The sequence below is a fragment of the Dreissena polymorpha genome, chromosome 1 (genome assembly GCF_020536995.1).
Source record: "Dreissena polymorpha isolate Duluth1 chromosome 1, UMN_Dpol_1.0, whole genome shotgun sequence".
NCBI classification, from domain to species: domain Eukaryota; kingdom Metazoa; phylum Mollusca; class Bivalvia; order Myida; family Dreissenidae; genus Dreissena; species Dreissena polymorpha.
In genome coordinates, this window is record NC_068355.1 from 144,301,263 (window position 1) to 144,327,670 (window position 26,408).

Here is a 26,408-nt window from a genome sequence, read left to right on the forward strand (position 1 = left end):
ACAAAGCCTAACAAAGAGTAAAGACCACAATAATAAGCTCATGAGAACAATATCCTGTTGAGAATCTAGACTTACACCATAATCATTACAACTTAAGATATATTTGCAGTCAAGTCGTTGATATACTATTGTTTGAGATTTTTTATTCTAAAATGCCCCTATGACCTTATTGATTGTAAAATATGTAGTCTCATCCTTCTCCCAAGATGCTCCAACATACTTTTTGATCCTAGAATGTACAGATATTGAATGCTAATGATTTTAGTTTAAACCTATTTATTTTAGCTTGATTGCATCCAAAGCCTCAGGCTTATAGAAACACTCTCGAGTCCTTTTCCTGGGCATTTAACCAGTACTTGTTGTCTTTGGGGACAAGTTGCTATCTTCAATATTGCAAAAGTTATGGCCAATTTAAAAGTTATGGCCAATGTTAAAGTTTGACGCAAACAAACCAAGAAACAGACAGGGCAAAAACAACATGTCCCCCAGTATAGACTGTGGGCCATAAAAAATGTTGATTTATCTTGCTACAATAGAACAAACATGACAGCAATCCCATGACTCACTTCTGGTGACTCAAAGTCCTCCTTCAGGTTGAGGTTCTTGCCCTCCTGGATGTCATCCAGGCTAAGGAACTGCTCGTCAGCATTCTTGTCAGCAAAGTCAGCATCACCATCATGGCCCTCATCATCAACAGAGGACTTCTGTGCTTGCTTTCTAATAGAGATATGGGGAAGGATGACGTTTTAACTCTTTATATTGACTTCAATGTAAATATTTATAGCATGGGTCTCACTTGACAGCAGAAGTCCAGAAACGGTGCTTAAGCAAGTAAGTTATGCAAAAATATTTGTACGATATGCACACATTTTTAGATATCTGCATTTATTACTTACTTTAAGACAGAACAAGAGTGCCAAACTGTCACAAGATACGCCCTTTTGAAGGTTTTGGACAATTTGATAACTTTACCATGACCCATATTTAAACTTGACCTACATATCATCTAGATACAACTTCTGACCAAATTTAGAGAAGATCAGGTGAAAACTACTTCAATTAGAGAGCAGACACCATGCTGAATGCTTGAAATGCACTAAGTGACCTCGTGACCTAGTTTTTGACCTCGTGACCTAGTTTTTGACCCGGCATGACCCAAATTTGAACTTGACCTAGATATCATTTAGACACAACTACTGACCAAATTTGGTGAAGTTCGGATGAAAACAACTTCAATTAGAGAGCGGACACCATGCTAAATCCTTGAAATGCACTAAGTGACCCTGTGACCTAGGTTTTATACGGCATGACCCATATTCGAACTTGACCTAGATATTGTTTAGATACAACTTCTGACCAAGTTTGGTGAAGATCGGATGAAAACTGCTTCAAATAGAGAGCGGACACCATGTTCAATCCTTGAAATGCACTAAGTGACCCCGTGACCCAGTTTTTGAACCGGCATGACCCATATTCGAACTTGACCTAGATATTGTCTGGACACATATTCTGACCAAATTAGGTGAAGATCGGATGAAAACTACTTCAATTAGAGAGCAGACACCATGCTAAATGCTTGAAATGCACTAAGTGACCTCGTGACCTAGTTTTTGACCCGGCATGACCCAAATTTGAACTTGACCTAGATATCATTTAGACACAACTTCTGACCAAATTTGGTGAAGTTCGGATGAAAACAACTTCAATTAGAGAGCGGACACCATGCTAAATCCTTGAAATGCACTAAGTGACCCTGTGACCTAGTTTTATACGGCATAACCCATATTCGAACTTGACCTAGATATTGTTTAGATACAACTTCTGACCAAGTTTGGTGAAGATCGGATGAAAACTGCTTCAAATAGAGAGCGGACACCATGTTCAATCCTTGAAATGCACTAAGTGACCCAGTGACCCAGTTTTTGAACCAGCATGACCCATATTCGAACTTGACCTAGATATTGTCTAGATACAACTTCTGACCAAGTTTGGTGAAGATCGGATGAAAACTACATCAATCAGAGAGTGGACACCATACTAAATCATTAAAATGCACTAAGTGACCTTGTGACCTAGATTTTGACCTGGCATGTCCCATATTGAACTTGACCTAGATATTGTCTAGATACAACTTCTGACAAAGTTTGGTGAAGATCGGATGAAAACTATTTGAATTAGAGAGCAGACACTGCTGTGGACGCCGTCCGCCGCCCACCAAAACTATAATACGTCCCGTTTTTTAAAAACGGGCGTATAAAATTGGTGTTGACAAGGTTGTCTTCATGGCTATGCATTAGATCTGTTATTCTCATGTTTTTTGTAATAACGGGTGTTTATTTGTCAAACTTAAATGTGCCATGAACAACACATTTAAAGTAGTATGTGTACATTTACACGATTGTTCAATATTTATCTGCTAAGCATTTTCATACTATACCATGCACTCTGTGATTTATTTGTAACTAGTTGCAATATATTGTTGTGTTGAGTAGTGGGGTAAATATTTGTTCTACATATCCTTAAAACAAGAGTATCAGTAGCTAATTTGTTTAAACCTAAATGTATTTATTTTTTAGCTCAATTGCATCAAAGCCTCAGGCTTAATGGAACGCTTTCGAGTCTGTTTCCTGGGCCTTGAACCAGGACTTGGTGTCTTTGGGGAGATCTAGAGCACGTTCAAGCATGGGGATCGAACCCGTAACCTGCCTGTTGCTAGTAAAACACCATATCCATTACACCACGGCGACCTTCATAACTGTAGCTAACGGATATAATACTATTATGGAAGTTGCTTCTTGAGTCGTGGATTATTTTTGAGTCTTGAGTATTAGATTGCTTGGAATCCCTTGATAGAACATTCCCACATGATGCAGTTTGTTATGCAAACAAGTTTTGACACAGTCAACATTGTTTTATGATAAAAAATGCGACAAAAACAGGTAAATATTGCAATTCATCATAACGCAATATGTTCTTATCAAATATTTTCTCCTCTATGCATTGTTCATACAGTGTTTCTAAGTAACACAAGTGTTTGTACAAACTTTCTCAGAAACCACTTGATGTAACAGAAGAGAATTGAAAAGTTATTTTGCTATTTGTGGATATCAACAATGTGTACCATATAACATGGTCATCTTTGAACTAACTTGGTGTGCAATAAACACAACTTGTAAACACAGAACTCACTTTTTGTTTGCCAGTAGATCCAACACCTGGTAGACCAAACTGTATAAATACTCCACCTACAATATACAGGCTGACATAATAACAAGCACATTTTGCTCCTTTGTTTTTATGCCCCCGGATCGCATGATTGGGGTTATATTGTTTTTGGCCTGTCTGTCTGTCATTGTATGTGTCTGTCTGTCCTTAAACGTTAACCTTGGTCATAACTTTTGAATTATTGAAGATAGCAGCTTGATATTTGGCATGCATGTGTTTCTCATTAAGCTGCACATTTTGAGTGGTGAAAGGTCAAGATCAATGTCATCCTTCAAGGTCAAAGGTGAACAAAAAATACAAGGGAATTAATAGGCTTTAAAGGATATAATTATCTGTACCTTACAAATGATAAAACAAGAAACCCTCAGAGACGGGTGATGCTCCCCAAAGGTTTTTTTTGTCACAATATTGCACTATGTATTCAGATAAAAGGAAACGTCTTGAGGGGCATAACTTTGGACAAAATAATACGATGGATGATTTAGCAACTTAAAAATTTCAAAGGGCCATAACTCTCTAAATAAATCATCTAACCAGAACCCACAAATAACATGCGCATCTCCTCAAGGTAGTTAAGCTTCCCATAAAGCTTCATTGAATTCCAGAAGTTTATAGAAAATTTCAAAGGCCCATAACTCTGTGAAAAATCATCCGACCATAACTGGCTGATAATATGCACATCTCCTCTTGGTAGTGAAGCTTCCCATAAAGTTTCATTGAATTCCGGTCATTAATTGCTGAGAAATAGCCCGGACAAAAATTTTGCACGGACGGACGGACACACGGACAGACGAAGCGGCAACTATATGCTCCCCCCAAAAATTTTGGGGGAGCATAATAAAATAAATCAAAGCGGCACAGTAGGGGGCATTGTCACTGTGTTTCTCATCTCTTGTTTGTTCATAGATGTTAAATATATGCTGTTCAAATAGAATGCAATGTGTTTTTATTATGAGCCATTAAATAATCAGTGGAGACTTAAACTTGTCCCTAAAATTAGCAAAACCACTGATACGAGTTGTCAGCATTTACCATGCAATGAAATGCATTCATAAATTCAAATATTGACAAATAATCATAAAATAATACTATTTGTTTTATTCTTGGAGGTGCTTATTATATTGCTTTATTTTCTAGTTGGCTCAGTCTTTAAAAGGTACATGTTACTGTTGGCAAATATTACAAACATGAGCATGGCTTGACAATCAAAGACTATATTAGAAATATCCCACACACTCCCACAGGGCATTATTGAACAAGACTATTGCCAAGCAATATATGTCCCCTACCGGCTCCACCATTGTCAGAAATTTTTTAAATATATATTTTTTGCCATAGCAAACAGAATTCTTGACATAGGAACAAAATGAAAAGACGTGCATAATCTCCATATTGCCATCTGACCATGTTTCAAGTTTCATGAAAAAAAATGAAGAACTTTTAAAGTTATCGCAGGATCCAGAAAAGTGTGACAGACACACAGACTCACAGACAGAAGCACACAGCGCAAACCATAAGTCCCTTCCGGTGAAACCGGTAGGGGACAATAAGCATACAAGGAAAAAATTTTCAAGGGTGTGAACTGTTTAATTGGCCAATTTTTTATATAATTACATTAAGTTAAGGGCTGCTTCATGGTGTTACATACCAAATCTAAACCTGTACATGTACTTTCAGAGATGTAAATTTTTGCTGAATAATTATTTTATATTAATGCTAATTATGTAACAGATATCCAAAGTTGACAATTTGGCGAATTATCTTTCAAAATGTTTAAGGTACTATAGAATGATAACATTCTGACATGCACAGCTTCATATCATAAGGAATAATCAATCACAATTTGTGTATAGCATCTTACATACAGACATCTGTTTGTGTATAGCAACTTACATACAAACATCTGTTTGTATATAGCAACTTACATACAGACATCTGTTTGTATATAGCAACTTACATACAGACATCTGTTTGTGTATAGCAACTTACATACAGACATCTGTTTGTGTATAGCAACTTACATGCAGAAATCTGTTTGTATATAGCAATTTACATACAGACATCTGTTTGTGTATAGCAACTTACATACAAACATCTGTTTGTATATAGCAACTTACATACAGACATCTGTTTGTATATAGCAACTTACATACAGACATCTGTTTGTGTATAGCAACTTACATACAAACATCTGTTTGTATATAGCAACTTACATACAGACATCTGTTTGTATATAGCAACTTACATACAGACATCTGTTTGTATATAGCAACTTACATACAGACATCTGTTTGTATATAGCAACTTACATACAGACATCTGTTTGTATATAGCAACTTACATACAGACATCTGTTTGTATATAGCAACTTACATACAGACATCTGTTTGTGTATAGCAACTTACATGCAGAAATCTGTTTGTATATAGCAATTTACATACAGACATCTGTTTGTGTATAGCAACTTACATACAAACATCTGTTTGTATATAGCAACTTACATACAGACATCTGTTTGTATATAGCAACTTACATACAGACATCTGTTTGTGTATAGCAACTTACATACAAACATCTGTTTGTATATAGCAACTTACATACAGACATCTGTTTGTATATAGCAACTTACATACAGACATCTGTTTGTATATAGCAACTTACATACAGACATCTGTTTGTATATAGCAACTTACATACAGACATCTGTTTGTATATAGCAACTTACATACAGACATCTGTTTGTATATAGCAACTTACATACAGACATCTGTTTGTATATAGCAACTTACATACAGACATCTGTTTGTATATAGCAACTTACATACAGACATCTGTTTTGATTCTAGTTTATCCCCCTTTGTAGGGGAGGGAGGATAAATAAATATCATATAAAACAAGACTATTGCCAAGCAATATATGTCCCCTACCGGCTCCACCATTGTCAGAATTTTTTGTTGTTGTTATAGCAACCAGAATATTGACATAGGAACAAAATAAAATGACTTGCATAATGTCCATATTGCCATCTATCCATGTTTCAAGTTTCATGAAAAAATATGAAGAACTTTTAAAGTTATCGCAGGATCCAGAAAATTTTAGCCATTTTAACCATTTTCAGCAATATTTCTAATCTATTTGTTGCGAAATCAACCAGATTTTTTGACGTAGGAACAAAATGAAATGACGTGTATAATGTCCATATTGCAATCTATCCATGTTTCAAGTTTCATGAAAAACTTTTAAAGCTATCACAGGATCCAGAAAAGTGTGACTGACTGACAGACAGACAGAGCGCAAATCATAAGTCCCCTCCGGTGAAACCGGTAGGGGACAATAAAATATAGGTTTGACAATACATACATTTAAGTTATTTATAATATATTCAATTGCATTACCTTTTTGCTGTAAACACATGCAGAGCTCTGTACTAACATTGCAGCCTGTGCAAAGTTCATAGTTGTTTGACCACCATCAAATGAAATTACGATAGTTTCCAACTGCAATCACAATAAAATAGAGAGGGTTACAATGACCAAAAGGGTCATCTGAAACTAGTGAGTTGACAAAGATACAACAAGAAAGTTCTCAATCTATGTAATAAGTCCAACTTAAAATATTAACCAAAGAGAATGTGTATTACATTTGCTGCACAACATTTAACATACAGACTGCTCAGCTGCGGGTGCAGTTCGAATAAATGAAAGCTTGTCAGAATTAATTTTTTTTAGAGGTCACAGTGACCTTGAGGCTTGACCTTTGACCTTGCGACCCAAAAATGGGTGTTGCATGTAGAAATCATCAAGGTGCAGCTACATATGAAGTTTCAAAGTTGTAGGTTGAATCACTTTGCTTTTAGAGCCAATGTTCAAAACCTTAGCAAAATGTTAAGGTTTTAGCATGACGCGGACGGCTGACGCGAGTTGGCTATGACAATACCTCGGGTTTTCTCCGAAAACAGCCGAGCTAATAATACACTTGCAAGACATGGATTTAGTGTGAAGATAATGTATCTGATACAAATGTCAAGCTGACACAAGCAAGAGACATTTATTTAACATCCAACAGTCAAAATGCAGAGTGGCTTGAGGATTTGAATTTTAGCCTTGAGCAGTGGGATGGACTTTATAGGTTGGGCAGTTGTTGTGTGATCGTCACAGTTTCTGAGGTCATTATTCACATCTTGGACTGTCTTATATGATCCTATTTTATGAATCACTAACAGGATAGGAAAAAGAAAAAAAAGTGCATCTGAAGTCTTTTTGCTGAGAACTTTCTGCGCCATGGAGCTTAACTCTTTCAGTGCTGGAACCGAATTTTGAAGGCCTTTGCAAACAGTTTGGATCCAGATAAGACGCCACAGAACGTGCCGTCTCATCAGGATCCAATTTGTTTGCTATTCTTTGAAAAAAAATCTAAGAAAATGCTAATTTTAGAAATTCAGCAGACAACATTTAAGCAGACGAAAAATTTCCCAGCATGCAAAGGCTTAAACATTTACCTCCTCAAGGTAGTCTTCCAGGTGTGCAGCAATGTCTACATCCCAATTTTTTGTAAGGTCTTTAATAGGCTGGAGTATGTGAGAAAATCTGGAATCTATACCTTCAGCTTGGCTGCTGGTCAACATTATGGAACAATTGGCTGTAACTGTAAACAAACTTCGATTTTAATTTTAACTTGTCACATTTTGTGATTATACCAATTTTATGAACAAAGATAAATGATATGACGTATAAATTATTACACATTTATATCTGGTTAAAAATATTTCACCTTAACTAATTGATTAGATTTAGATGTATATTTTTTTTAGACTTAGCAAAACCTGTAAGACAAACTGAAGAAAACAATCCAAATGTCCTTGAAACATTAACTTATAAGGTCCTGTCAGAAACGAATCTCTGAAAATAAATTTTACGCATTCAAAGTTTGTTGTTTGCTTAGTTTGATTTGGTTGCTGTTTTTTTTACTTTTGTTCAGTCTTATCAAGGCTGGGTCAGTTGACCAACTCATACCTTTCATTATTTAGTTAATTCACAATATTCAGCTTCTAAAGTCACAATGTAATACTTTAATTATGCAAGTTACTAGAAGAACGGCTCAATTTGAGGTAGGGGGACATTGCCATATAAAGGATAGTAGGGAACAATCCCCACGCCAAGTTATGTGGGCAAGCTGTGATTTTAAAAGTAATTTCGTTTTGGGATCGGGTCCGTTTGCCTTGGGATCGGGTTCATTTTGCGGCCTTTTTTAAATAGCAGAAAAAAAACTGAACTTACTACAATTATGACTGTTGGAACAAAATTTTAATACAGCTGCAACATCTGCGGTAAATAGAAAATCTTAATTGAACAAACAATCCAATGATTTAAAGTGCAGCATAATACAACCTGAGTTAGCTCTTCTGGTTAACAAGAAACAAAGCCAGCGTGTGGCACAAATTGATCACATTTTTTAAAAAGATTTCAAACTTATCTATCGATTTAACTGACAGGTCCCCGCGATGTTAGTTACAATATAGTGGTCCATTGCTGGGGCCTGGATAAGGACAACTAAGTGGACATGAAGTTGCAATAATCCCACTCACAGCCATTGACCCTGCAGGTCGCTGTCCTCATAAAAGCACAAAGCATTCAAGAAGAACCATGGTGTTTGGGAAGTCACTGATTCTAGCTACACTTTGAAAGCATTCTGAGAGCTCTCACAAAAAATCGAGTACTGGTTCAATACAGGAAACGGACATATTAGCTTATAGATAAGCTTTAGTCTTAGACTAGACCTTGAATAAAATAGGTTTTAACAGGGACCTAAACAAACAAATATCTATAGGAATCCCAGGTTTTAACTAATTCAGGTAATGGAGGTTTTGAGCCACTACCAGTTCATTCCACTGATACTTGTGTGAAAGCACTGCCTATATACATGTATATTATTGATAATATACAGGTTATATATGATACTAACAATATATAGTTGGAAAGGTGTGAAAAATACCATACAGGTGTAAAAGAATCACAAAAGGAAACTTTCGCACCTCTGTGCAACCAGGTATGTGTATTAATACACATACCTGGTGCAACCTAAAATCAATTCAACTAATGTTTTATTTCAATATTATTTTTTCAGTTAAATGTAATATTTACATGCATTTCAAGCAATTTTAATATATTTTTTTTAAATATAAAACATAAACAAAATGTATTTGATTTTCAGTTTAAAAGTTTCTTTTAATACATTAACAATATCAAGATTGATTACATAAGTTTATTAAAACAATTTTCAGTAAATTGACAATATTTAGTTTCTGGCATCTAGAAAGAATTTAACCGATGAAATCGCCGGCTTTTGGTGGTGCTTTCCGAGAACACTGTAGGCGGATGGTCAGGTTCCCTGCACCTGCCTCGCATTGCAAAACAAATAACATCACTTCATGTTTTTTAATTATTGAACATAATGAACTAAGCACACAAATTCTCTAATAACATATACTTATATATAATTATAATTGTTAGAACTAATGTAGTTACTACATTAATATACATCCCGTTATTATTTACACCTACACGGCATTATTCACACCTTTCCGCCTATATAAAATTATATTGTCAATGGGACGAATCGTCTACCCCTTTTCAACACAAATATCAGTGGCATGAACTGGTAGTGGTACGAAACGTCAATAAACAAACTAATTCTACTCCGAGCGAAACGTATCAGAATTAGAAAAATTGTGCTTATCAGATGATATATATATATATATACAGACATACACATGAGAAAATCAAATTTAGTTCAAAGTATATGAGTACGGTTCACTTGTACCTGTTCGATCAAGCAATGTATGTTATCGGTACTAAAAGACGGTAGAATTGTTACTTTCTGTTTGAGACTTCGCGCGTGAACAAAACACTTAATTTGATTGGCTAAACAAAATCGTTTCCGGGTCAATATTTGACCCTAGCAACACGTAAACAAGGGAAAAGGGACGATCAACAACGATTAACGCAGACATCATTAGTTTTATTTTAAATAATTACAGTGTAACTTTAACTTTATCATTTTATTTTTGCGGCGAAACATAAAAATTGCAAATATGGAAGGTACTGCATGATTTTTCATCAAAATGAGCTTTGTATACGTATTGTAGTAGATTCGGATAGTGAATGATATTCGGAAATAGCCTGAATAGGCTTAACTGTGTAGTATTGTAACGGGTACTAGCTATAAAAGAAATGCGTATGACTTTGTTTAACATTTTGTTGATTTTAATTAATCTAATTCAAACATGCGGTCAATAATATTTTACAGGCTGACTATATTAAACTGTTAATTTGTAAAAGTTTTTCAACAACAAATCTTTAACGGCAAATGTAAAATTTTGTAAACTTCAATAACGTAATTCCTTTTCAATAATGTGGTGACAAAACATCTCATATGTGGACACCAGGTCAGAAAGCACAAAAGCTGGGCTGTCTGGCCAAGATCAGCACATCTATCATGTATACATCTGCTGCTCTGTTTCAAAATGTACTTGATCAAGACTTACTTTACCTAATCTTGATAATTGCTAAACAGTATATGACATGATAACACATTTAAGATGTGAATTGGATAACATTAAAAGGCCATTAACTTGTTTCATATTTACAACACAACTTTGATTTAAGTTGAAGGATATACGTTGTTTCTGAACCAGTCAACATAAGCAATTGAATAAATACATGTATGTTGCATTAAATTATTACTAAGATTAGTACATTATAAAAATTCAGTAAAAATATACTTTTTAGATGTACCAATATTAATCATGTATTCTCCATCTTTAATATAAATATAATCAACATTTCTGCATCAAAATAAGAAAATAATAGAAACCATAAACATATTAACTTGAAATGTTATGTTATGTTTTTCCCCATTAGAATTACAATATATATGTTTCTTTTGCCAGTTGATTCATTCGGTAAAAGTAAATTCATAATTATATGAATCGTTTTCAGCACATTATACTATTGTAGCAATTTTAAGCTCACCTGATTGCTCAGGTGAGCTTTTGTGACCGGTCTTTGTCCGTCGTATGTCTGTCCGTCCGTTAACATTTGCTCGTAAACACTCTAGAGGGCACATTTCTTGTCCCATCTTCATTAAACTTGGTCCGAAGCTTTGTCCCAATGAAATCTCGGCCGAGTTCGAAACTGGGTTGTGCCTGGTCAAAAACTAGGTCACTAGGTCAAAAAAAGAAAAACCTTGTTAACACTGTAGAAGTCACATTTTTATCCCAATCTTTATGTAACTTTGTAAAAATGTTTTTCTTAATGATATCTTGGTTGAGTTCAAAAGTGGTTCCAATTCGTTGAAAAACATGGCCGCCAGTGGGCGGGGCAGTTTTACTTATTCAGCTATAGAGAAACCTTGTAAACACTCTTGAAGTCACAATTTTTGCCCAATCATCATGAAAGTTGGTCAAAACATTGGTTCAATTGATGTCTCGGACGAGTTCGAAAATGGTCGAGATCGGTGAAAAAACATGGCCACCAGTGGGCGGGGCATTGTTCTCTATATGTATATAGTGGCAGTTTTCCCTATTTGGCTATAGAAAAACCTTGTAAACACTCTAGAAGTCACAATTTTTGCCCAATCATCATGAAAGTTGGTCAAAACATTGGTTTTATTGATATCTCGGACGAGTTTGAAAATGGTTGGGATAGGTGAAAAACATGGCCGCCAGTGGGCGGGACATTTTTCTCTATATGTATATAGTGAAAACATGTGAACACAGTAGAAGTCACATTTTTGGCCCAATTTTCATGAAAGTTGCTCAGAACATTTGTTTCCTTGATACGAGAGTTGAGTTAAAAAATGGTTCCGATCAGTTGAATAACATGGCTGCTGGGAGGGGGGCAGTTTTTTCATTATGCCCCCCCCCCCCCCTTTCGAAGAAGAAGGGGTATATTGTTTTGCTCATATCGGTCCATCCGTCCACCAGATGGTTTCCGGATGATAACTCAAGAGCGCTTATGCCAAGGATCATGAAACTTCATAGGTACATTGATCATGACTCGCAGATGACCTTTATTGATTTTCAGGTCACTAAGTCAAAGGTCAAGGTCACGATGACCCGAAATAGTAAAATGGTTTCCGGATGATAACTCAAGAATGCTTATGCCAAGGATCATGAAACGTCATAGATACATTGATCATGACTCGCAGATGATCCCTATTGATTTTCAGGTCACTAGGTCAAAGGTCACGGTGACCCAAAGCAGTAAAATGGTTTCCGGATGATAACTCAAGAACGCTTATGCCTAGGATCATGAAACTTCATAGATACATTGATCATGACTTGCAGATAGCCCCTATTGATTTTCAGGTCACTAGGTCAAAGGTAAAGGTCACGATGACCCTAAAAAGTAAAATGGTTTCCAGATGATAACTCAAGAGCGCTTAGGCGTAGGATCATGAAACTTGATAGATACATTGATCATGACTCGCAGATGACCCCTACAGATTTTCAGGTCACTAGGTCAAAGGTCAAGGTCACGGTGACCCGAAATAGTAAAATGGTTTCCAGATGATAACTCAAGAACGCTTATGCCTAGGATCATGAAAATTCATAGGTACAATGATCATGACTCGCAGATGACCCCTATTGATTTTCAGGTCACTAGGTCAAAGGTCAAGGTCATGGTGACCTGAAATAGTAAAATGGTTTCCGGATGATAACTCAAGAACGCTTATGCCTAGGTTCATGAAACTTCATAGGTATATTGATCATGACTCGCAGATGACCCCTATTGATTATCAGGTCACTAGGTCGAAGGTCAAGGTCACAGTGCCAAAAAACGTATTCACACAATGGCTGTCAAGGTCATGGTGACTCAACTTAGAAAAATGGTTTCCGGATGATAACTCAAGAATGCTTACGCCTAGGATCATGAAACTTCATAGGTACATTGATCATTACTCGCAGATGAAAAAATGATGAAACTTGACCAGGATGTTTGTTTTGACAATATCTAGGTCAAGTTTGACATTTGGTAAAGATTGAATGAACCGACTCCTCTCAGGTGAGCGAACTAGGGCCATCTTGGCCCTCTTGTTTATTGCAAATAATACATTGCACCTTTCTTGATTTGTTCTTTTGTATCATCCGTGTGAAGGTTCTTCAGTTACTATTTCAGTTGCTTATTTCTAACATAAATATTTATTTTCTTATGACAGCTAACCTTTTGAAAGTCTTGCTTTTAATTCTAGATGTTTCTTTAAAGTGTCTTATGTAGCTAAACAGATTAAAAAACTTACCGGTGGTACAAAGAGTAGCAATACTAAATTTTTAGAAAACTTAAATATACTTTTTTCAAAATGTGTGCACTAGTTCTAATGTTACTTTGGTCAACTTTTTTTTAAATGTTAGATTTTGTTCCTGTAAACAAACTACTCGCAAAGCATGCACAATTTTACAACAAGACTGTCTTGTTGTGAGCCTTTTTGTTTTTTTATTTGATGATAAAAGCTTCAAAAACAGGACTACAGTTGCCATATTAATTTTGAATGTCTATCAAACAGAGTTTGCTGTGGCGTAATGGATAAGGTGTCCGCCTAGTGATTGGGAGGTCATGAGTTTGAGCCCCACTCGGGGAGCGTTCTCTAGATCTTCACCAAAGATACCAAGTATTGGTTGTAGGCCCAGGAAACCGACTCGTTTCTATTAGCAATCAAGCTAAAATAAAATGGTTTAAACTAAACAGAATTAAAAGTACTAAGCATATCATCTGTGCACGAGCAAGTCCCTGTGATTTGTACATTTTACTTAATAAGTAGGTTGGTCACGTTAAGTAGAGGATTGTGATTGATGATGGAGGCCTTGTGAAAATGTCAAGGTCAAATGTCAATGTCAAACTAACCAATTGATGGTCTATTATTGAGAAATTTGGTCACTAGTGGGACTGTGGGACCATACTTATTGTTTTGTAGCAATCAACATTTATCACTGAAATACGAAAATATTTTTTTAGTTGACTAAAAGTTTAATTCACATTTTTTGCAAATATTATTTCAAACACCCTAGAACATATATACTTTGTCTTGTGTTTGTTAGTGCGAAATGATGATTTGTGAATTTATCTTAAGAAAACCAGGTTCAAAATTAGATTCCAATGCTCACAAAATTCAAATTTATTTTGTATAATAAAGTTATAATTTTCAAAGCTTGCCAAATCTGGAAGTGACAATTTGATAAATATTTCTTTAAGTACTGAAAAGTCATAATGTCACAATGTTGTGTATGAAAATACATTAAAACATCACAACTGTAACTGAACAAGAATGGTTATTGTTACAGTTGTCTGTTAGTCAAATAGGCAGACATTTTGACAACATTTTCCAGTATCCTTAACCATTTTTGCAAGATGATAGAAAAACCACTCATAAAATTGTGCAATCTCAAATTTTGGTAAATATTACGCCTGAGTAAATGATATTTTGGTGTGAATATGATGTAACTCGTTGTTTTGAAGTGTCAGTGACCATATCTGGTATTGAAATGCTATTCTAGGCTTACGCTTAATTCTGCATCTTAGCATTAATTTGTAGTTAGATGCTGCTTTTAACATTGTGTGTGTGATGTGTTCTTGTAGTTGATGCATTGTCAGTAGATAGTCCTCAGTCTTTTCAAGATGTTGTTGGGCTTTCTAACACCACACGGACAGGTAACACCAGTCTTCTGGACATACTTCTGCCAGTTCTTAAGAGCACATTTACCCTTTCCCACTTAGAAGTAAAGTGAAAATGGCAAACAGCATAAACCCAGAACAGCTTGGGAGTTACTTGCAGTCTGTTTAGGTTTAATGCTGTGTGCTGCTCATCAGTATCTAAGGGTTGGAAATGAAGTCTTTAAAACTTAAATCTAGTAAGAAAGGTCTTAAATTTAATTTTGTAAGGGACTGCACATGCATTAAAATATGTATCTAAGTGGCGAAGGGTTAACTGACAGAATAAATGCATAGATTTCTCTGATAATTTACTATGAACTAACAATGATTTAACTTACAATTTGAGTATAAGAAATATAATATAAATATAAACCATATGAAAGATAATTATATTTTTAAACATTTTCGTGTGTATAGATTTTCTTGACTTTTGTACACCTTATATGTTACTTAATTACTGTTTACTTATTTGTGTGATTCAGTGTAAAAATTGCATTGATTGTTGTGTGATTTTTGTTTTGCAAATAGCATAAGTGTGGCTATGCTGTTTTATAATTTATTCAATTATTAAATTAATATTTTATTAATAGCATATTTGTTTGAATTAACCTGTAAGTATTGAGTAGTTAACTATCAAAACATTTTTAACATCTGTCAATTACTGTGGAAAACAATCAAACTTTTAAATGATTTTGCAGAATATTAAATGTTGAATTTCACTCTCATTTACTATAAAAATATTCTCCTATATTATGGCTGCAGTTGATAAGGGCCCCAAGATTTCCTTCATGACAACCTTGGACCGGGAGATGTTTCCCACCAAGATGCCGCAGAATCGCTTTGGTAACGAGATTTGTCCGCTTAGAGGAGCGCCACACAGAGGTCCTGGTTGCTATGAGAATGAAGAGGTTATTTAAATATCTTTTTTGAAATCATGATATGTACCTTTATTCATAATACTTAAAGTGTTAATGATTTAACTTTGTAACATAAATCTCTCAAAATTGTAGCAGGAAAATGAATTGCCCTGATCATCATGAGAATCATATATGCACATAATTGTTTATGCCCCCAGATCGAATGATCGGGGGTATATTGTTTTTGGCCTGTCTTTCTTTCTGTCTGTCTGTCATTCTGTCCCAAAACTTTAATCTTACAGTAAAGTTTTGCAATAACTTTTGAAATATTGAACATAGCAATTTCGTATTTGGCATGCATGTGTATCTCATGGAGCTGCACATTTTGAGTGATGAAAGGTCAAGGTCATCCTTCAAGGTCAAAGGTAAAAAAAACAACACCAAAACTTTACCCTACAGTAAAGTTGTGAAATAACTTTTGGAATATTGAACATAGCAACTTCATATTTGGCATGCATGTGTATCTCATGGAGCTGCACATTTTGAGTGGTAAAAGGTCAAGGTCATCCTTCAAGGTCAAAGGTAAAAAAAAAGTGGCGCCAGAGCCCCAGATAAGGATTTGTGAAATTAGTAACTGTACCGCTACTGACAGAAAGAAAAGGAGTAACGCTGACAATCAATTAGTACCTGAACTACCATATCCAAAAATAAAGGTAGTACTGTACTACTTGTGTTCTTAGATATTGAAGGGTGTATAACTGACTTTACAGAAACATTTGCAGCAATTATAATAGATATATTTAGCTTCTTAAACAGTTACTGTATTTGGGTTTCCATTCTGAATTATGATGCAAATACAACTACTACACTTTAAAACTCATGAATAAATAACGTTTTTAGCCACTGATGCAATCAAATCGTTTAATATCGGGGCGAAAATGCATTTTTCTGGGTTTACAGATTTAATGTCATTATATGACAACAAAGTGTGTTTTTTTAAAACGCTTTCTGTCCAGCTGGCCTTCCCTTGCGCGCATACATATTGTTAACGAGTTATCGGAAATCACCCGACAGAATAGACAATAATACCAGAACTCAGTCTACAACTTTTTGGTTATTTATATAAACGAAAAGCGCCGTTAGGTTAGAGACCAATAAAATCACGCCGCGCTGAAGCGCACGTATCGGTGCGACCAGAATTTTTTTGTTAATGCGTAAAAAAGATTTTAAAGTTGTAATTGTACGTCCAGTTTATAAAAATAAATGCGTAAACCTTCATGAAAAAGCCGTATTTACGGCTGTACGGCCCTTACATGGAGCTCTGGGCGCATTAGGGGGCATTGTGTTTCTGACAAACACATCTCTTGTTTTTGAAAGGTCTTCTGCTGGTCGATTAATATTATTGAGCACTTCGGTCCAATCAGAAAACATCAGGGAGGTTTGTATTGAATATAAAACGAAATACAGGGAACACCCTTTAAACCGTGAATCCTTGGGACCATGATAAAAGTTTAATCTCGAGGGGATTCCAGTCTAGAGGAGAGGTAGCTTTTGATGAGTCTCTGTTTATTTAAGACTTAATCCTCACAGTAGTCAAATGTTTTTATTGTTTCATGTATCCTGATTATACATTCTTTTGTACAATACCAATTATTATATTTTCATTAAACATTAAATTTCACAAACAAGTTTATTTATATAAATATATGTACCATTCACAAACAATGTTCCTCTTTCAAAGCAAACAAATTTTACAATTAGACAAGAATATTAAAAGAATGTTTAAACAAGTGTGAATTATGACTTCAATTGGTAGTGAGCAGAATAATTTCCAAGGATATTTTGAACTAAAGTACTCTGGTCATGATGCATAACCAAAGTTCCCAATGTGTTCTCTGTCTTTTTATGACACTTTAATCCTCGGTTCACATTTTATTGTTACTGTGATGAAGTTTTTTTTACAGATAAATATGGGCCGTGCTCTGTGAAAAAGGGGTTTAATGCATGTGCGTTGTGTCATCCCAGATTAGCCTGTGAAGTCCGTACAGGCTAATCAGGGACTACAATTTCTGCCTAAACTGGATTTTGCTAAGAAGGGACGTTCTTGAAGGGAAAAATATCATTAAAGCAGAAAGTGTTGTCCCTGATTAGCCTGTGCAGACTTCACAGGCTTATCTGGGACAACACTTTTAGCACATGCATTAAACCCCTTTATCACAGAGCATGGCCCATATATAATGAAATAAAAAGGGGTCTGCATATTTAGGCTCTTTTTGGGGAAATTCCGTTTAAGACACCATCCGGTTTAGAGGGTTTCCACTTTACAATTTTTCAAGTGGAATAAGTAAGATATCATTATTTGAGGTCACAACTGTAGTGCTTCTTTCAGGTTATATATAATTTTTGTTTACAGAAAACAAACTTCTGGTATGGCATAGAGCACAAAATCAACTCAAAGAAAGGATACACACTTGGTGCTAGGACCGGCCCTAGATTCCCAAAAGAGCATGTTGTAAGTATTGATTTATAATCTCAGAGCCGCATAATGTGAAAGTGGTTCTTATATATGCCATATGCAGCCAGTGTAACACCAGACCTGAGCCTGCTCACTTATGAAGTCTGGTCGGGAGCTACACTGCCTTCTATAAAGTCATGCTAGATTTCATGGTCTCATTAGCAGACGCTGGGTAGCCAGCGGAGCACCTGACCAGACTACGCAAATGTTAGAGCTGGTCTAGAGCTCCGCTGGCTGCATATGGCATGAAAATCATTTTCAGAATCAACCAAATTTGCTGTTAATAAAGGTTCAGCTGTTTTTCTTTTAACAGATTTTATGAAAGATATTAAAGGTGCCTTTTCACAGATTTTGGCATTTTTTAACTTATTCATTAAATGCTTTATATCGATAAATGTAAACATTGGATCGTAAAAGCTCCAGTAAAAAATCAAGAATAAAATTAAAAAAAGGAAAAGAACATTGCCCGGACCAGGTTTCGAACCAGTGACCCCTGGAGTCCTGCCAGAGTCCTGAAGTAAAAACGCTTTAGCCTACTGAGCTATTCCGCCGAGTACACTTGATAAACGTATTTTATACGTTATATAAGCAATCTTCGTAGTTTCACAAAACTTAACGACAAAAACAGAACTCTCCAAATTATTCAATCGTTTCGCGTTGCAACGCTTTATAATTTTTAGGTTTTAAAATCGTCAAAAGATGCATATAATGGCTATATTAGACCATGGTAAATGTTCAGTATTACTGTTTCCTCACAAATATCATAACTAAAACGAAAATTTGCGAATCTGAAACAACTTTTTTCAATTTTGTCAATTTACCAAAGCGTGAAAAGATCCCTTTAATAATACTATAACAGTTGTTGGTATGAAGGAGATTGCTTTTAGTTTAAATGCTGTTTTGTTAGCCTGACATGTAAATCTTTCAGGGCGAACTCCCAAAAAGTAAAAGTGGATTAGATTTATTATGTTTTGATTGGAACGTAGCTAAGATCAAGAGACAAAATACCATGGCAACGGTAAATCATACACACTTTTTGCTACTGTTGGTTATGGTGCACAGTGTTCCAATAATGAAATTAAAGTGTTCTTTTTCAAAGTCAGTGTACAGCATTTATATCAGATGATAAAATATTTGATATTTAAATGTTTTCCTGTGTCATTATCATGGTTACTTTTGTTTTGTTGTGCAAAGTGATGTGGAAGTTGCACACATAGTGGATTCTAAAGGAGTTGCACTGACATTTTTTTCTGGGTTACATATATATAAAACAAAGCAATCTAAATTGATATTTATAACAAAGATTTTTGACTTTGTGTGTGTGTTTGTGTGTGTGTGTAATTTCAATTTATTTAGCCCCCTTTAGCATTGCAACTTATCAACCATATGTACCTACATATGTCTCAAATTCTATTCCTCTTAAATTTCTGTTACTGAAAGGATTTTGCTCCGACTTTCACAGATGAATGACTTTAATGTGTAGATGATTGTGAAAAACTGAAATTTTGTTGTGACAAGTTTCTGCAGAATTATGGTCATTTGTCTGGTGTTGTGTCCACTTACACTGTTGTGGATTTGTCTGTGACAAATTGATAGTTTACATTATTAAATATAATAAATGTTTAAAACTTTAAATGCCTAAACCAGTGTAAAAAGGCATAGTAAGCTTGGGTGCAATTATGTAGATTGAATGAAAATTGTAAACAAATTATATAAAAAAAACTTGTCAATCAAAGAATGTTGACAGCTTGATTCTGAACTTGACTATGTGTTTAGTTCCAGACACCCAGCCCTATGGCTTATCAGACAGAAACCACAAAGCTTATGGAGTTTGACACGTCACAGAAGCCGTTCCTTGTGGGGGCCGACAGATTTCCCGTGTACAGGAGGGACATCAGTGAGGTCTTACCTGGGTATGAACATCACATAATTTGTCAGGGCTAAAGTAAGGTCCTGAGGACCCTTTCTCCTAATCAATGTTTATATGAGCCATGTTCTGAGAAAACTGGGCTTAATGCATGTGCTTAAATTGTCATCCCAGATTAGCCTATGCAGTCCGCACCGGCTAATCAGAAACGACACTTTCTGCTTTTATGACATTTTTCGTTTAATAAAGTCGCTTCTTAGCAAAAATCCAATTTAGGCAGAAAGTGTCATCCCTGATTAGCCTGTGCAGACTGCACAGGCTAATCTGGGACGACACTTTACGCACATGCATTTTGCCCAGTTTTCTCAGGCCACGACACATATGATTTTTTTTTTCTCCAAAATTTCAAATTAACAAAGTTTTATTCTTTCCCTTTCTCAGTGTTGTATGTGCATTATTCTCAAAACAGGGAAGTTAAAGCCCTTTCCCAAAACAAAAAATAAGTTATGTATTTTTTATTATGTCCGTTTATTACCAGGTCATATACATAATGCAAATATTAATTTAAATTCATTTTAACAGCATCATAAAAAGGGGACAAATACCGAGTGAGTCCTTGGATTATTGTTTCACTTAATTATATAACATATTGAATGTTATCATTTGTTTTTGTTCATTTAAAAGGATAACAAATTTACACTTTTCATATGAACTTATTGTTTAAAATGAGTCACAATAATAAATCCAGATTATATTGATCAAACCTTATCATTTCACTCAATCTAGAGTTATAATTAACTGGTATTCTCCACACATTCACTTCATAGCATTAAACATCAATTTCAAGTTACATCTACAAAAAGAATTCTTCTATAACTTTTCATCTGTTTTACTATACCCTGTCATTCATGTAACCATATATGACCATCAAGTTTGATGGGTGCGCTGTTCAAATTGAATCCTTAGTTGTAATTTATTAAAATGATGTCATGTTTTTTTTTTACATCATTACAGGTTTTAATAAAAAAAGGACTTAACTAATAAGATATAAACCCATAAGAAAACAACCAAGTAAAGTCAAATAAAAATCACTATGTTACTAGGCTAAAGATGAAAAATGAGTATTTCTATACCAGGCTATATAATAATAATTTGCTAAAGTTGTTCTGCTCTTGTCCAATTGCAGGCCAGGTGCCTATGAACACCAGGTGCGACGAAATAGGAAGGTGCAGTGGCATCAGTCGTTTGGTGGCGAGCCCATTTTGATGCCCACCATTCAGGTCCGCAGTATCATAGATCAAAACACAGAAAAGGTACTATAGTCCCTTCTAGTTGGATCATTTTCATGCATTGTAGGCCATCTCTGAGAATGTATGCTTTATAAAAACAAGAGGGTCATGATGGCCCCTAAAGCACATACCTGATTTCAAGGTAGAGCAATTGTCGAAGACTTGACCTGGTGACATTTTTTGACCCCACTTGACCCTGATTCCTGCTATTTTCTTTGTTACCTAATATTTGGGAACATTTGACCCAAATTAAAACAAATTGTCATAAGTAAACGTTCTTATTAATTAAGATTAAGACATAAAATGTAGCTTTAAGAATGGTCACACTATTTGACCTAGTGACATAATTTTTGAATGCACATAATTAAGGTTTGACTCAAATAAAAAGAGGTAAAATGGTTTTAATAAGTTTCATGGATGACCTAGTTTTTGGAAACATGCAATGCCTTTTTAAACTAAACTTCAGATTTGTAAAGATAGATATTCTGACTTAATTTCATTGAGATTGACTTATAAATGTGTTATCAAAACAAGGTTTTTATAAGATTAGATCTGATGACCTAGTTTTTGTGTGCATGCGACCCAGATTCTAACTTGACCCAGACATCGTCAAGATAAACAATCCGACCAAGTTTCATTAAAATTTAGTAAAAAATGTATCATTCAGAGTGATAACATGTTGTTTATTTTAATGATTTGAGTCGCGTTCTGAGAAAACTGGGTATAATGCTTTTGCGTAAAGTGACGTCCCAGATTAGCCTGTGCAGTCTGCACAGGCTAATCAGGGACGACACTCTCCGCCTTAATAAGATTTTTGGTAAGAAGGGACTTCCTTTAAATGAAAAAATACCATAAAAGAGGGAAAGTGTTGTTCCTGATTAGCCTGTGCAGACTGTACAGGCTAATCTGGGACGGCACTTAACACACATGCATTTTGCCCAATTGTCACAGAACAAGACACATTTGACCTGCTGATCTAGTTTTGGAGCACAGGTGACCCACATGCAAATTTGGCCTAGATCTGAAACAAGACAAGCATTCTTACCAAGTTTCATGAAGAATGGATAATAAAATATTGTCTCTAGAGTAATTACAAGCTAACAATTATTTATCACACACATTGGGATTCGCATAATGCAATAAATAGGTTGATAACAATGGCTCACGTTTAGCATTTCCTGCTAAGGTTATAATTATATAATAATTATATCATGTATTACTAAAATACATCTATGAGTATTTCATACAGATATAAATTAAATACTGTTCTGTGCTAAATTAATACATTCTTGACATAAACTTAAGCGGAACATTAATTAAGTCAGTTTAATTATTCACTAAGTTGTAAGTTGTGTATTCAAGTAAAATAAAAAAAATTACTGTATAGTTTGATCCCATTTTATGATCACTAATACCAAACAGTGTGTTAAGAATCATGCCCATTTCTTATTTTCAGTTGTTCAGCACAAAAGAAGAAAAGAAGTACAACAAGAAGTTAGCATATTTGAAATTGTATTACTGAATATATATGTTGAAATAAACTTTGATATTTTCTTTTGATGTGTGCTCAGATTTTATACAAAGCAGTGTACATACATCATAGATTTTAGTACTGTGTCCACTGGCAGCTGGTGTGAGGAATCTGTTTAAATATTCATAGTAAGTTATGAGGCTAATCCGTAGTTTTAACCCTTTGCATGCTGGGTAATTTGTCGTCTGCTAAAATGTCATCTGCTGAATTTCTAAAAATAGCATTTTCTTCGATTTTTTTTCAATAATACTATCAGAATAACAAACAGTTTGGATCCTGATGAAACGCCACGTTCTGTGGCGTCTCATCTGGATACAAACTGTTTGCAAAGGCCTTCAAAATTCGGTTCCTGCACTTAAAGGGTTAACAATCATTTCAAATTTAATAATGTCAGTTTGTACAGATAGGAAAATTGAACCCAATTTCTAAAACGTTTTAAGTGGTTAACAAAGAATATTTTTCAGTTCTAACAAAAGTAATACATTTTGTCATTATGAAAATTCTAAAATAAAATGGTACTAAAATCCAAAGAATATTGTTTAAATATTGTATGTTATGTTTTGAAATCCAATAAGAATTTAGTTTTATTTACCAGGTAATTAAATTCACTGATATCCAGAATCCATTTACTGTTTTATAAAAAATATACATTTATGAATGTAAGCATTTTTGAAACTGGTTTTGTACATAAAATAAATACTTTCATAGGAGCAAGTTCTCCTAGTTGCATGTTAAGGACTTAAAAAACAGTTTGAATTTGAAAGTATTTATCTCAAGGATAAATAGGCACTGATCAAGTAAAAACATCTGTTAATTTTTATCATTTTCAACCACTGTCTGGAATTATTACTCGATATAAATCCAAGGATTACCAATCGTTACTATATGTTTATGTTATTACAGGTAAATGCCACACATATTTTCATTTAATATGTTCACTTCTAAAATTTGCTGCTATATGTACATGTTGCAGTAATTAATTAAGCAGTGTTTTTGTTGTTGATTTGTGATGCAGAATAATAACATATGTATGTTGTAATTTTGATGTTACTTTATTTTGATACTGAAGGATCTGCCATTATTTGTAATATACTATTTTGATCATTTATGGAAGTAAACTTTTGTCCTTATAAAAGTAATTTAATATTAACATTTTTTATATTCAATACATAGTATTTTGTATACTTTTTGAGAATCATTTTGTCTCTTGATTTAGCTTGACCTGTACATGTTAATGTTTTGCAATGTTATGTTTGCTTTTTAAAATAGGATGTTACAATTTAAAATCATGCAATAAAAGAAATGTTTGAATGCCCAGAGGCTGCAATCAAGTTGTGCTTGCCTTTGTTTTTGTCCTGTAACTGACAACCAGAGTTCAGGGGACCCATTTGATACTGTATCATGTTAACCTCAACTATATAACTGACAACCAGAGTTCAGGGGACCCATTTGATATTGTACCTTTACTTTAAAGTATGAAGAAGATACATCAACATTTCAGAGCAGTTTGTTGAAGCAGATTGGTAACTCAAAACAATGTAATCGTATAGGACGAGAAACAACTCCCATGAATACTATATATACTGCATAAATATCAATTGAGACTCGTTTTACAAACAAGAGGGCCAAGATGGCCCTAGTTCGTTCACCTGAGAGGAGTCGGTTTACCAAATGTCAAACTTGACCTAGATATTGTCCAGACAAACATCCGGGTCAAGTTTCATCATTATTTCATCTGCCAGTCATGATCGATGTACCTATGAAATTTCATGATCCTAGGCGTAAGCATTCTTGAGTTGTCATCCAGAAACCATTTACAGCCATTGTGTGAATACGTTTTTTTGGAACTGTGACCTTGACCTTTGACCTAGTGACCTGATAATCAATAGGGGTCATCTGCGAGTCATGATTAATATACCTATGAAGTTTCATGAACCTAGGCATAAGCGTTCTTGAGTTATCATCCAGAAACCATTTTACTATTTCAGGTCACCATGACCTTGACCTTTGACCTAGTGACCTGAAAATCAATAGGGGTCATCTGCGAGTCATGATCATTGTACCTATGAAGTTTCATGATCCTAGACATAAGCGTTCTTGAGTTATCATCCAGAAACCATTTTACTATTTCAGGTCACTGTGACCTTGACCTTTGACCTAGTGACCTGAAAATCAATAGGAGTCATCTACGAGTCATAATCAATGTACCTATGAAATTTCATGATCCTAGGCGTAAGCATTTTTGAGTTATCATCCGGAAACCATTTTTCTAAGTTGAGTCACCGTGACCTTGACAGCCATTGTGTGAATACGTTTTTTGGAACTGTGACCTTGACCTTTGATCTAGTGACCTGATAATCAATAGGGGTCATCTGTGAGTCATGATCAATGTACCTATGAAGTTTCATGATCCTTGGCATAAGCGCTCTTGAGTTATCATCCGGAAACCATCTGGTGGACGGACGGATGAGCAAAACAATATACCCTCTCTTCTTCGAAAGGGGGGGGGGGCATAATGAGAAAACTGCCCCCCGTCCCAGCAGCCATGTTATTCAACTGACGGGAACCATTTTTTAACTCGACTCTCGTATCAAGGAAACAAATGTTTTGAGCAAATGTCATGAAAATTAGGCCAAAAATGTGACTTATATTGTGTTCACATGTTTTCACTATATACATATAGAGAAAAATGCCCCCGCCCACTGGCGGCCATGTTTTTTCACTGATCCCAACCATTTTCAAACTCGTCCGAGATATCAATAAAATCAATGTTTTGACCAACTTTCATGATGATTGGGCAAAAATTGCGACTTCTAGAGTGTTTACAAGGTTTCTCAATAGCCGAATAGGGAAAACTGCCACTATATACATATAGAGAAAAATGCCCCGTCCACTGGCGGCCATGTTTTTTCACCGATCTCGACCATTTTCGAACTCGTCCGAGATATCAATTGAACCAATGTTTTGACCAACTTTCATGACGATTGGGCAAAAATTGTGACTTCTAGAGTGTTTACAAGGTTTCTCTATAGCCAAATAAGGAAAACTGCCCTGCCCACTGGTGGCCATGTTTTTCAACGGATCGGAACCACTTTTGAACTCAACCAAGATATCATTAAGACAAACATTTTGACAAAGTTACATGAAGATTGGGCATGAAATGTGACTTCTACAGTGTTTACAAGGTTTTTCTTTTTTTTACCTAGTTTTTGACCCGGCACAACCCAGTTTCGAACTCGGCCGAGATTTTATTGGGACAAAGCTTCTGACCAAGTTTCATGAAGATGGGACAAGAAATGTGGCCTCTAGAGTGTTTATGAGCAAATGTTAACGGAAGGACATACGACGGACAAAAACCAGTCACAAAAGCTCACCTGAGCAATCAGGTGAGCTAAAAAAAGTTGAAAGTGTTGTTC

The 26,408-nt window shown here is 35.1% G+C and overlaps 2 protein-coding genes across 3 annotated transcripts in view; one reads left to right on the top strand and one right to left on the bottom strand.

The window, feature by feature from the left end:
* LOC127853763 (condensin-2 complex subunit H2-like) overlaps nt 1-10,130 on the bottom strand; it is a 29,619-nt gene extending 19,489 nt beyond the window's left edge. Inside the window, exons 1-5 of the mRNA XM_052388535.1 lie at nt 10,045-10,130; nt 7,724-7,869; nt 6,621-6,722; nt 3,190-3,245; nt 567-717 (exon numbers count right to left, since the gene is read on the bottom strand). Of these exons, the coding sequence (XP_052244495.1) occupies nt 567-717; nt 3,190-3,245; nt 6,621-6,722; nt 7,724-7,849 (435 nt within the window). The 5' untranslated portion in view covers nt 7,850-7,869; nt 10,045-10,130. The remainder of the gene's footprint in view (nt 1-566; nt 718-3,189; nt 3,246-6,620; nt 6,723-7,723; nt 7,870-10,044) is intronic.
* A 19-nt stretch (nt 10,131-10,149) lies between these two features.
* Nucleotides 10,150-23,015, top strand: LOC127853859 (protein pitchfork-like). Of its 2 annotated transcripts, XM_052388663.1 has the most exons (7): nt 10,150-10,322; nt 14,859-14,930; nt 15,696-15,841; nt 18,204-18,302; nt 20,082-20,218; nt 21,359-21,485; nt 22,918-23,015. In XM_052388663.1, the coding sequence occupies exons 1-7, from the start codon at nt 10,316-10,318 to the stop codon at nt 22,981-22,983; spliced, it is 654 nt and encodes a 217-aa protein (XP_052244623.1). In that variant the 5' UTR covers nt 10,150-10,315; the 3' UTR covers nt 22,984-23,015. The 2 variants fall into 2 exon arrangements, with proteins under 2 accessions (XP_052244623.1, XP_052244628.1); XM_052388668.1 differs by lacking the exon at nt 14,859-14,930.
* Nucleotides 23,016-26,408: the final 3,393 nt, after the last annotated feature.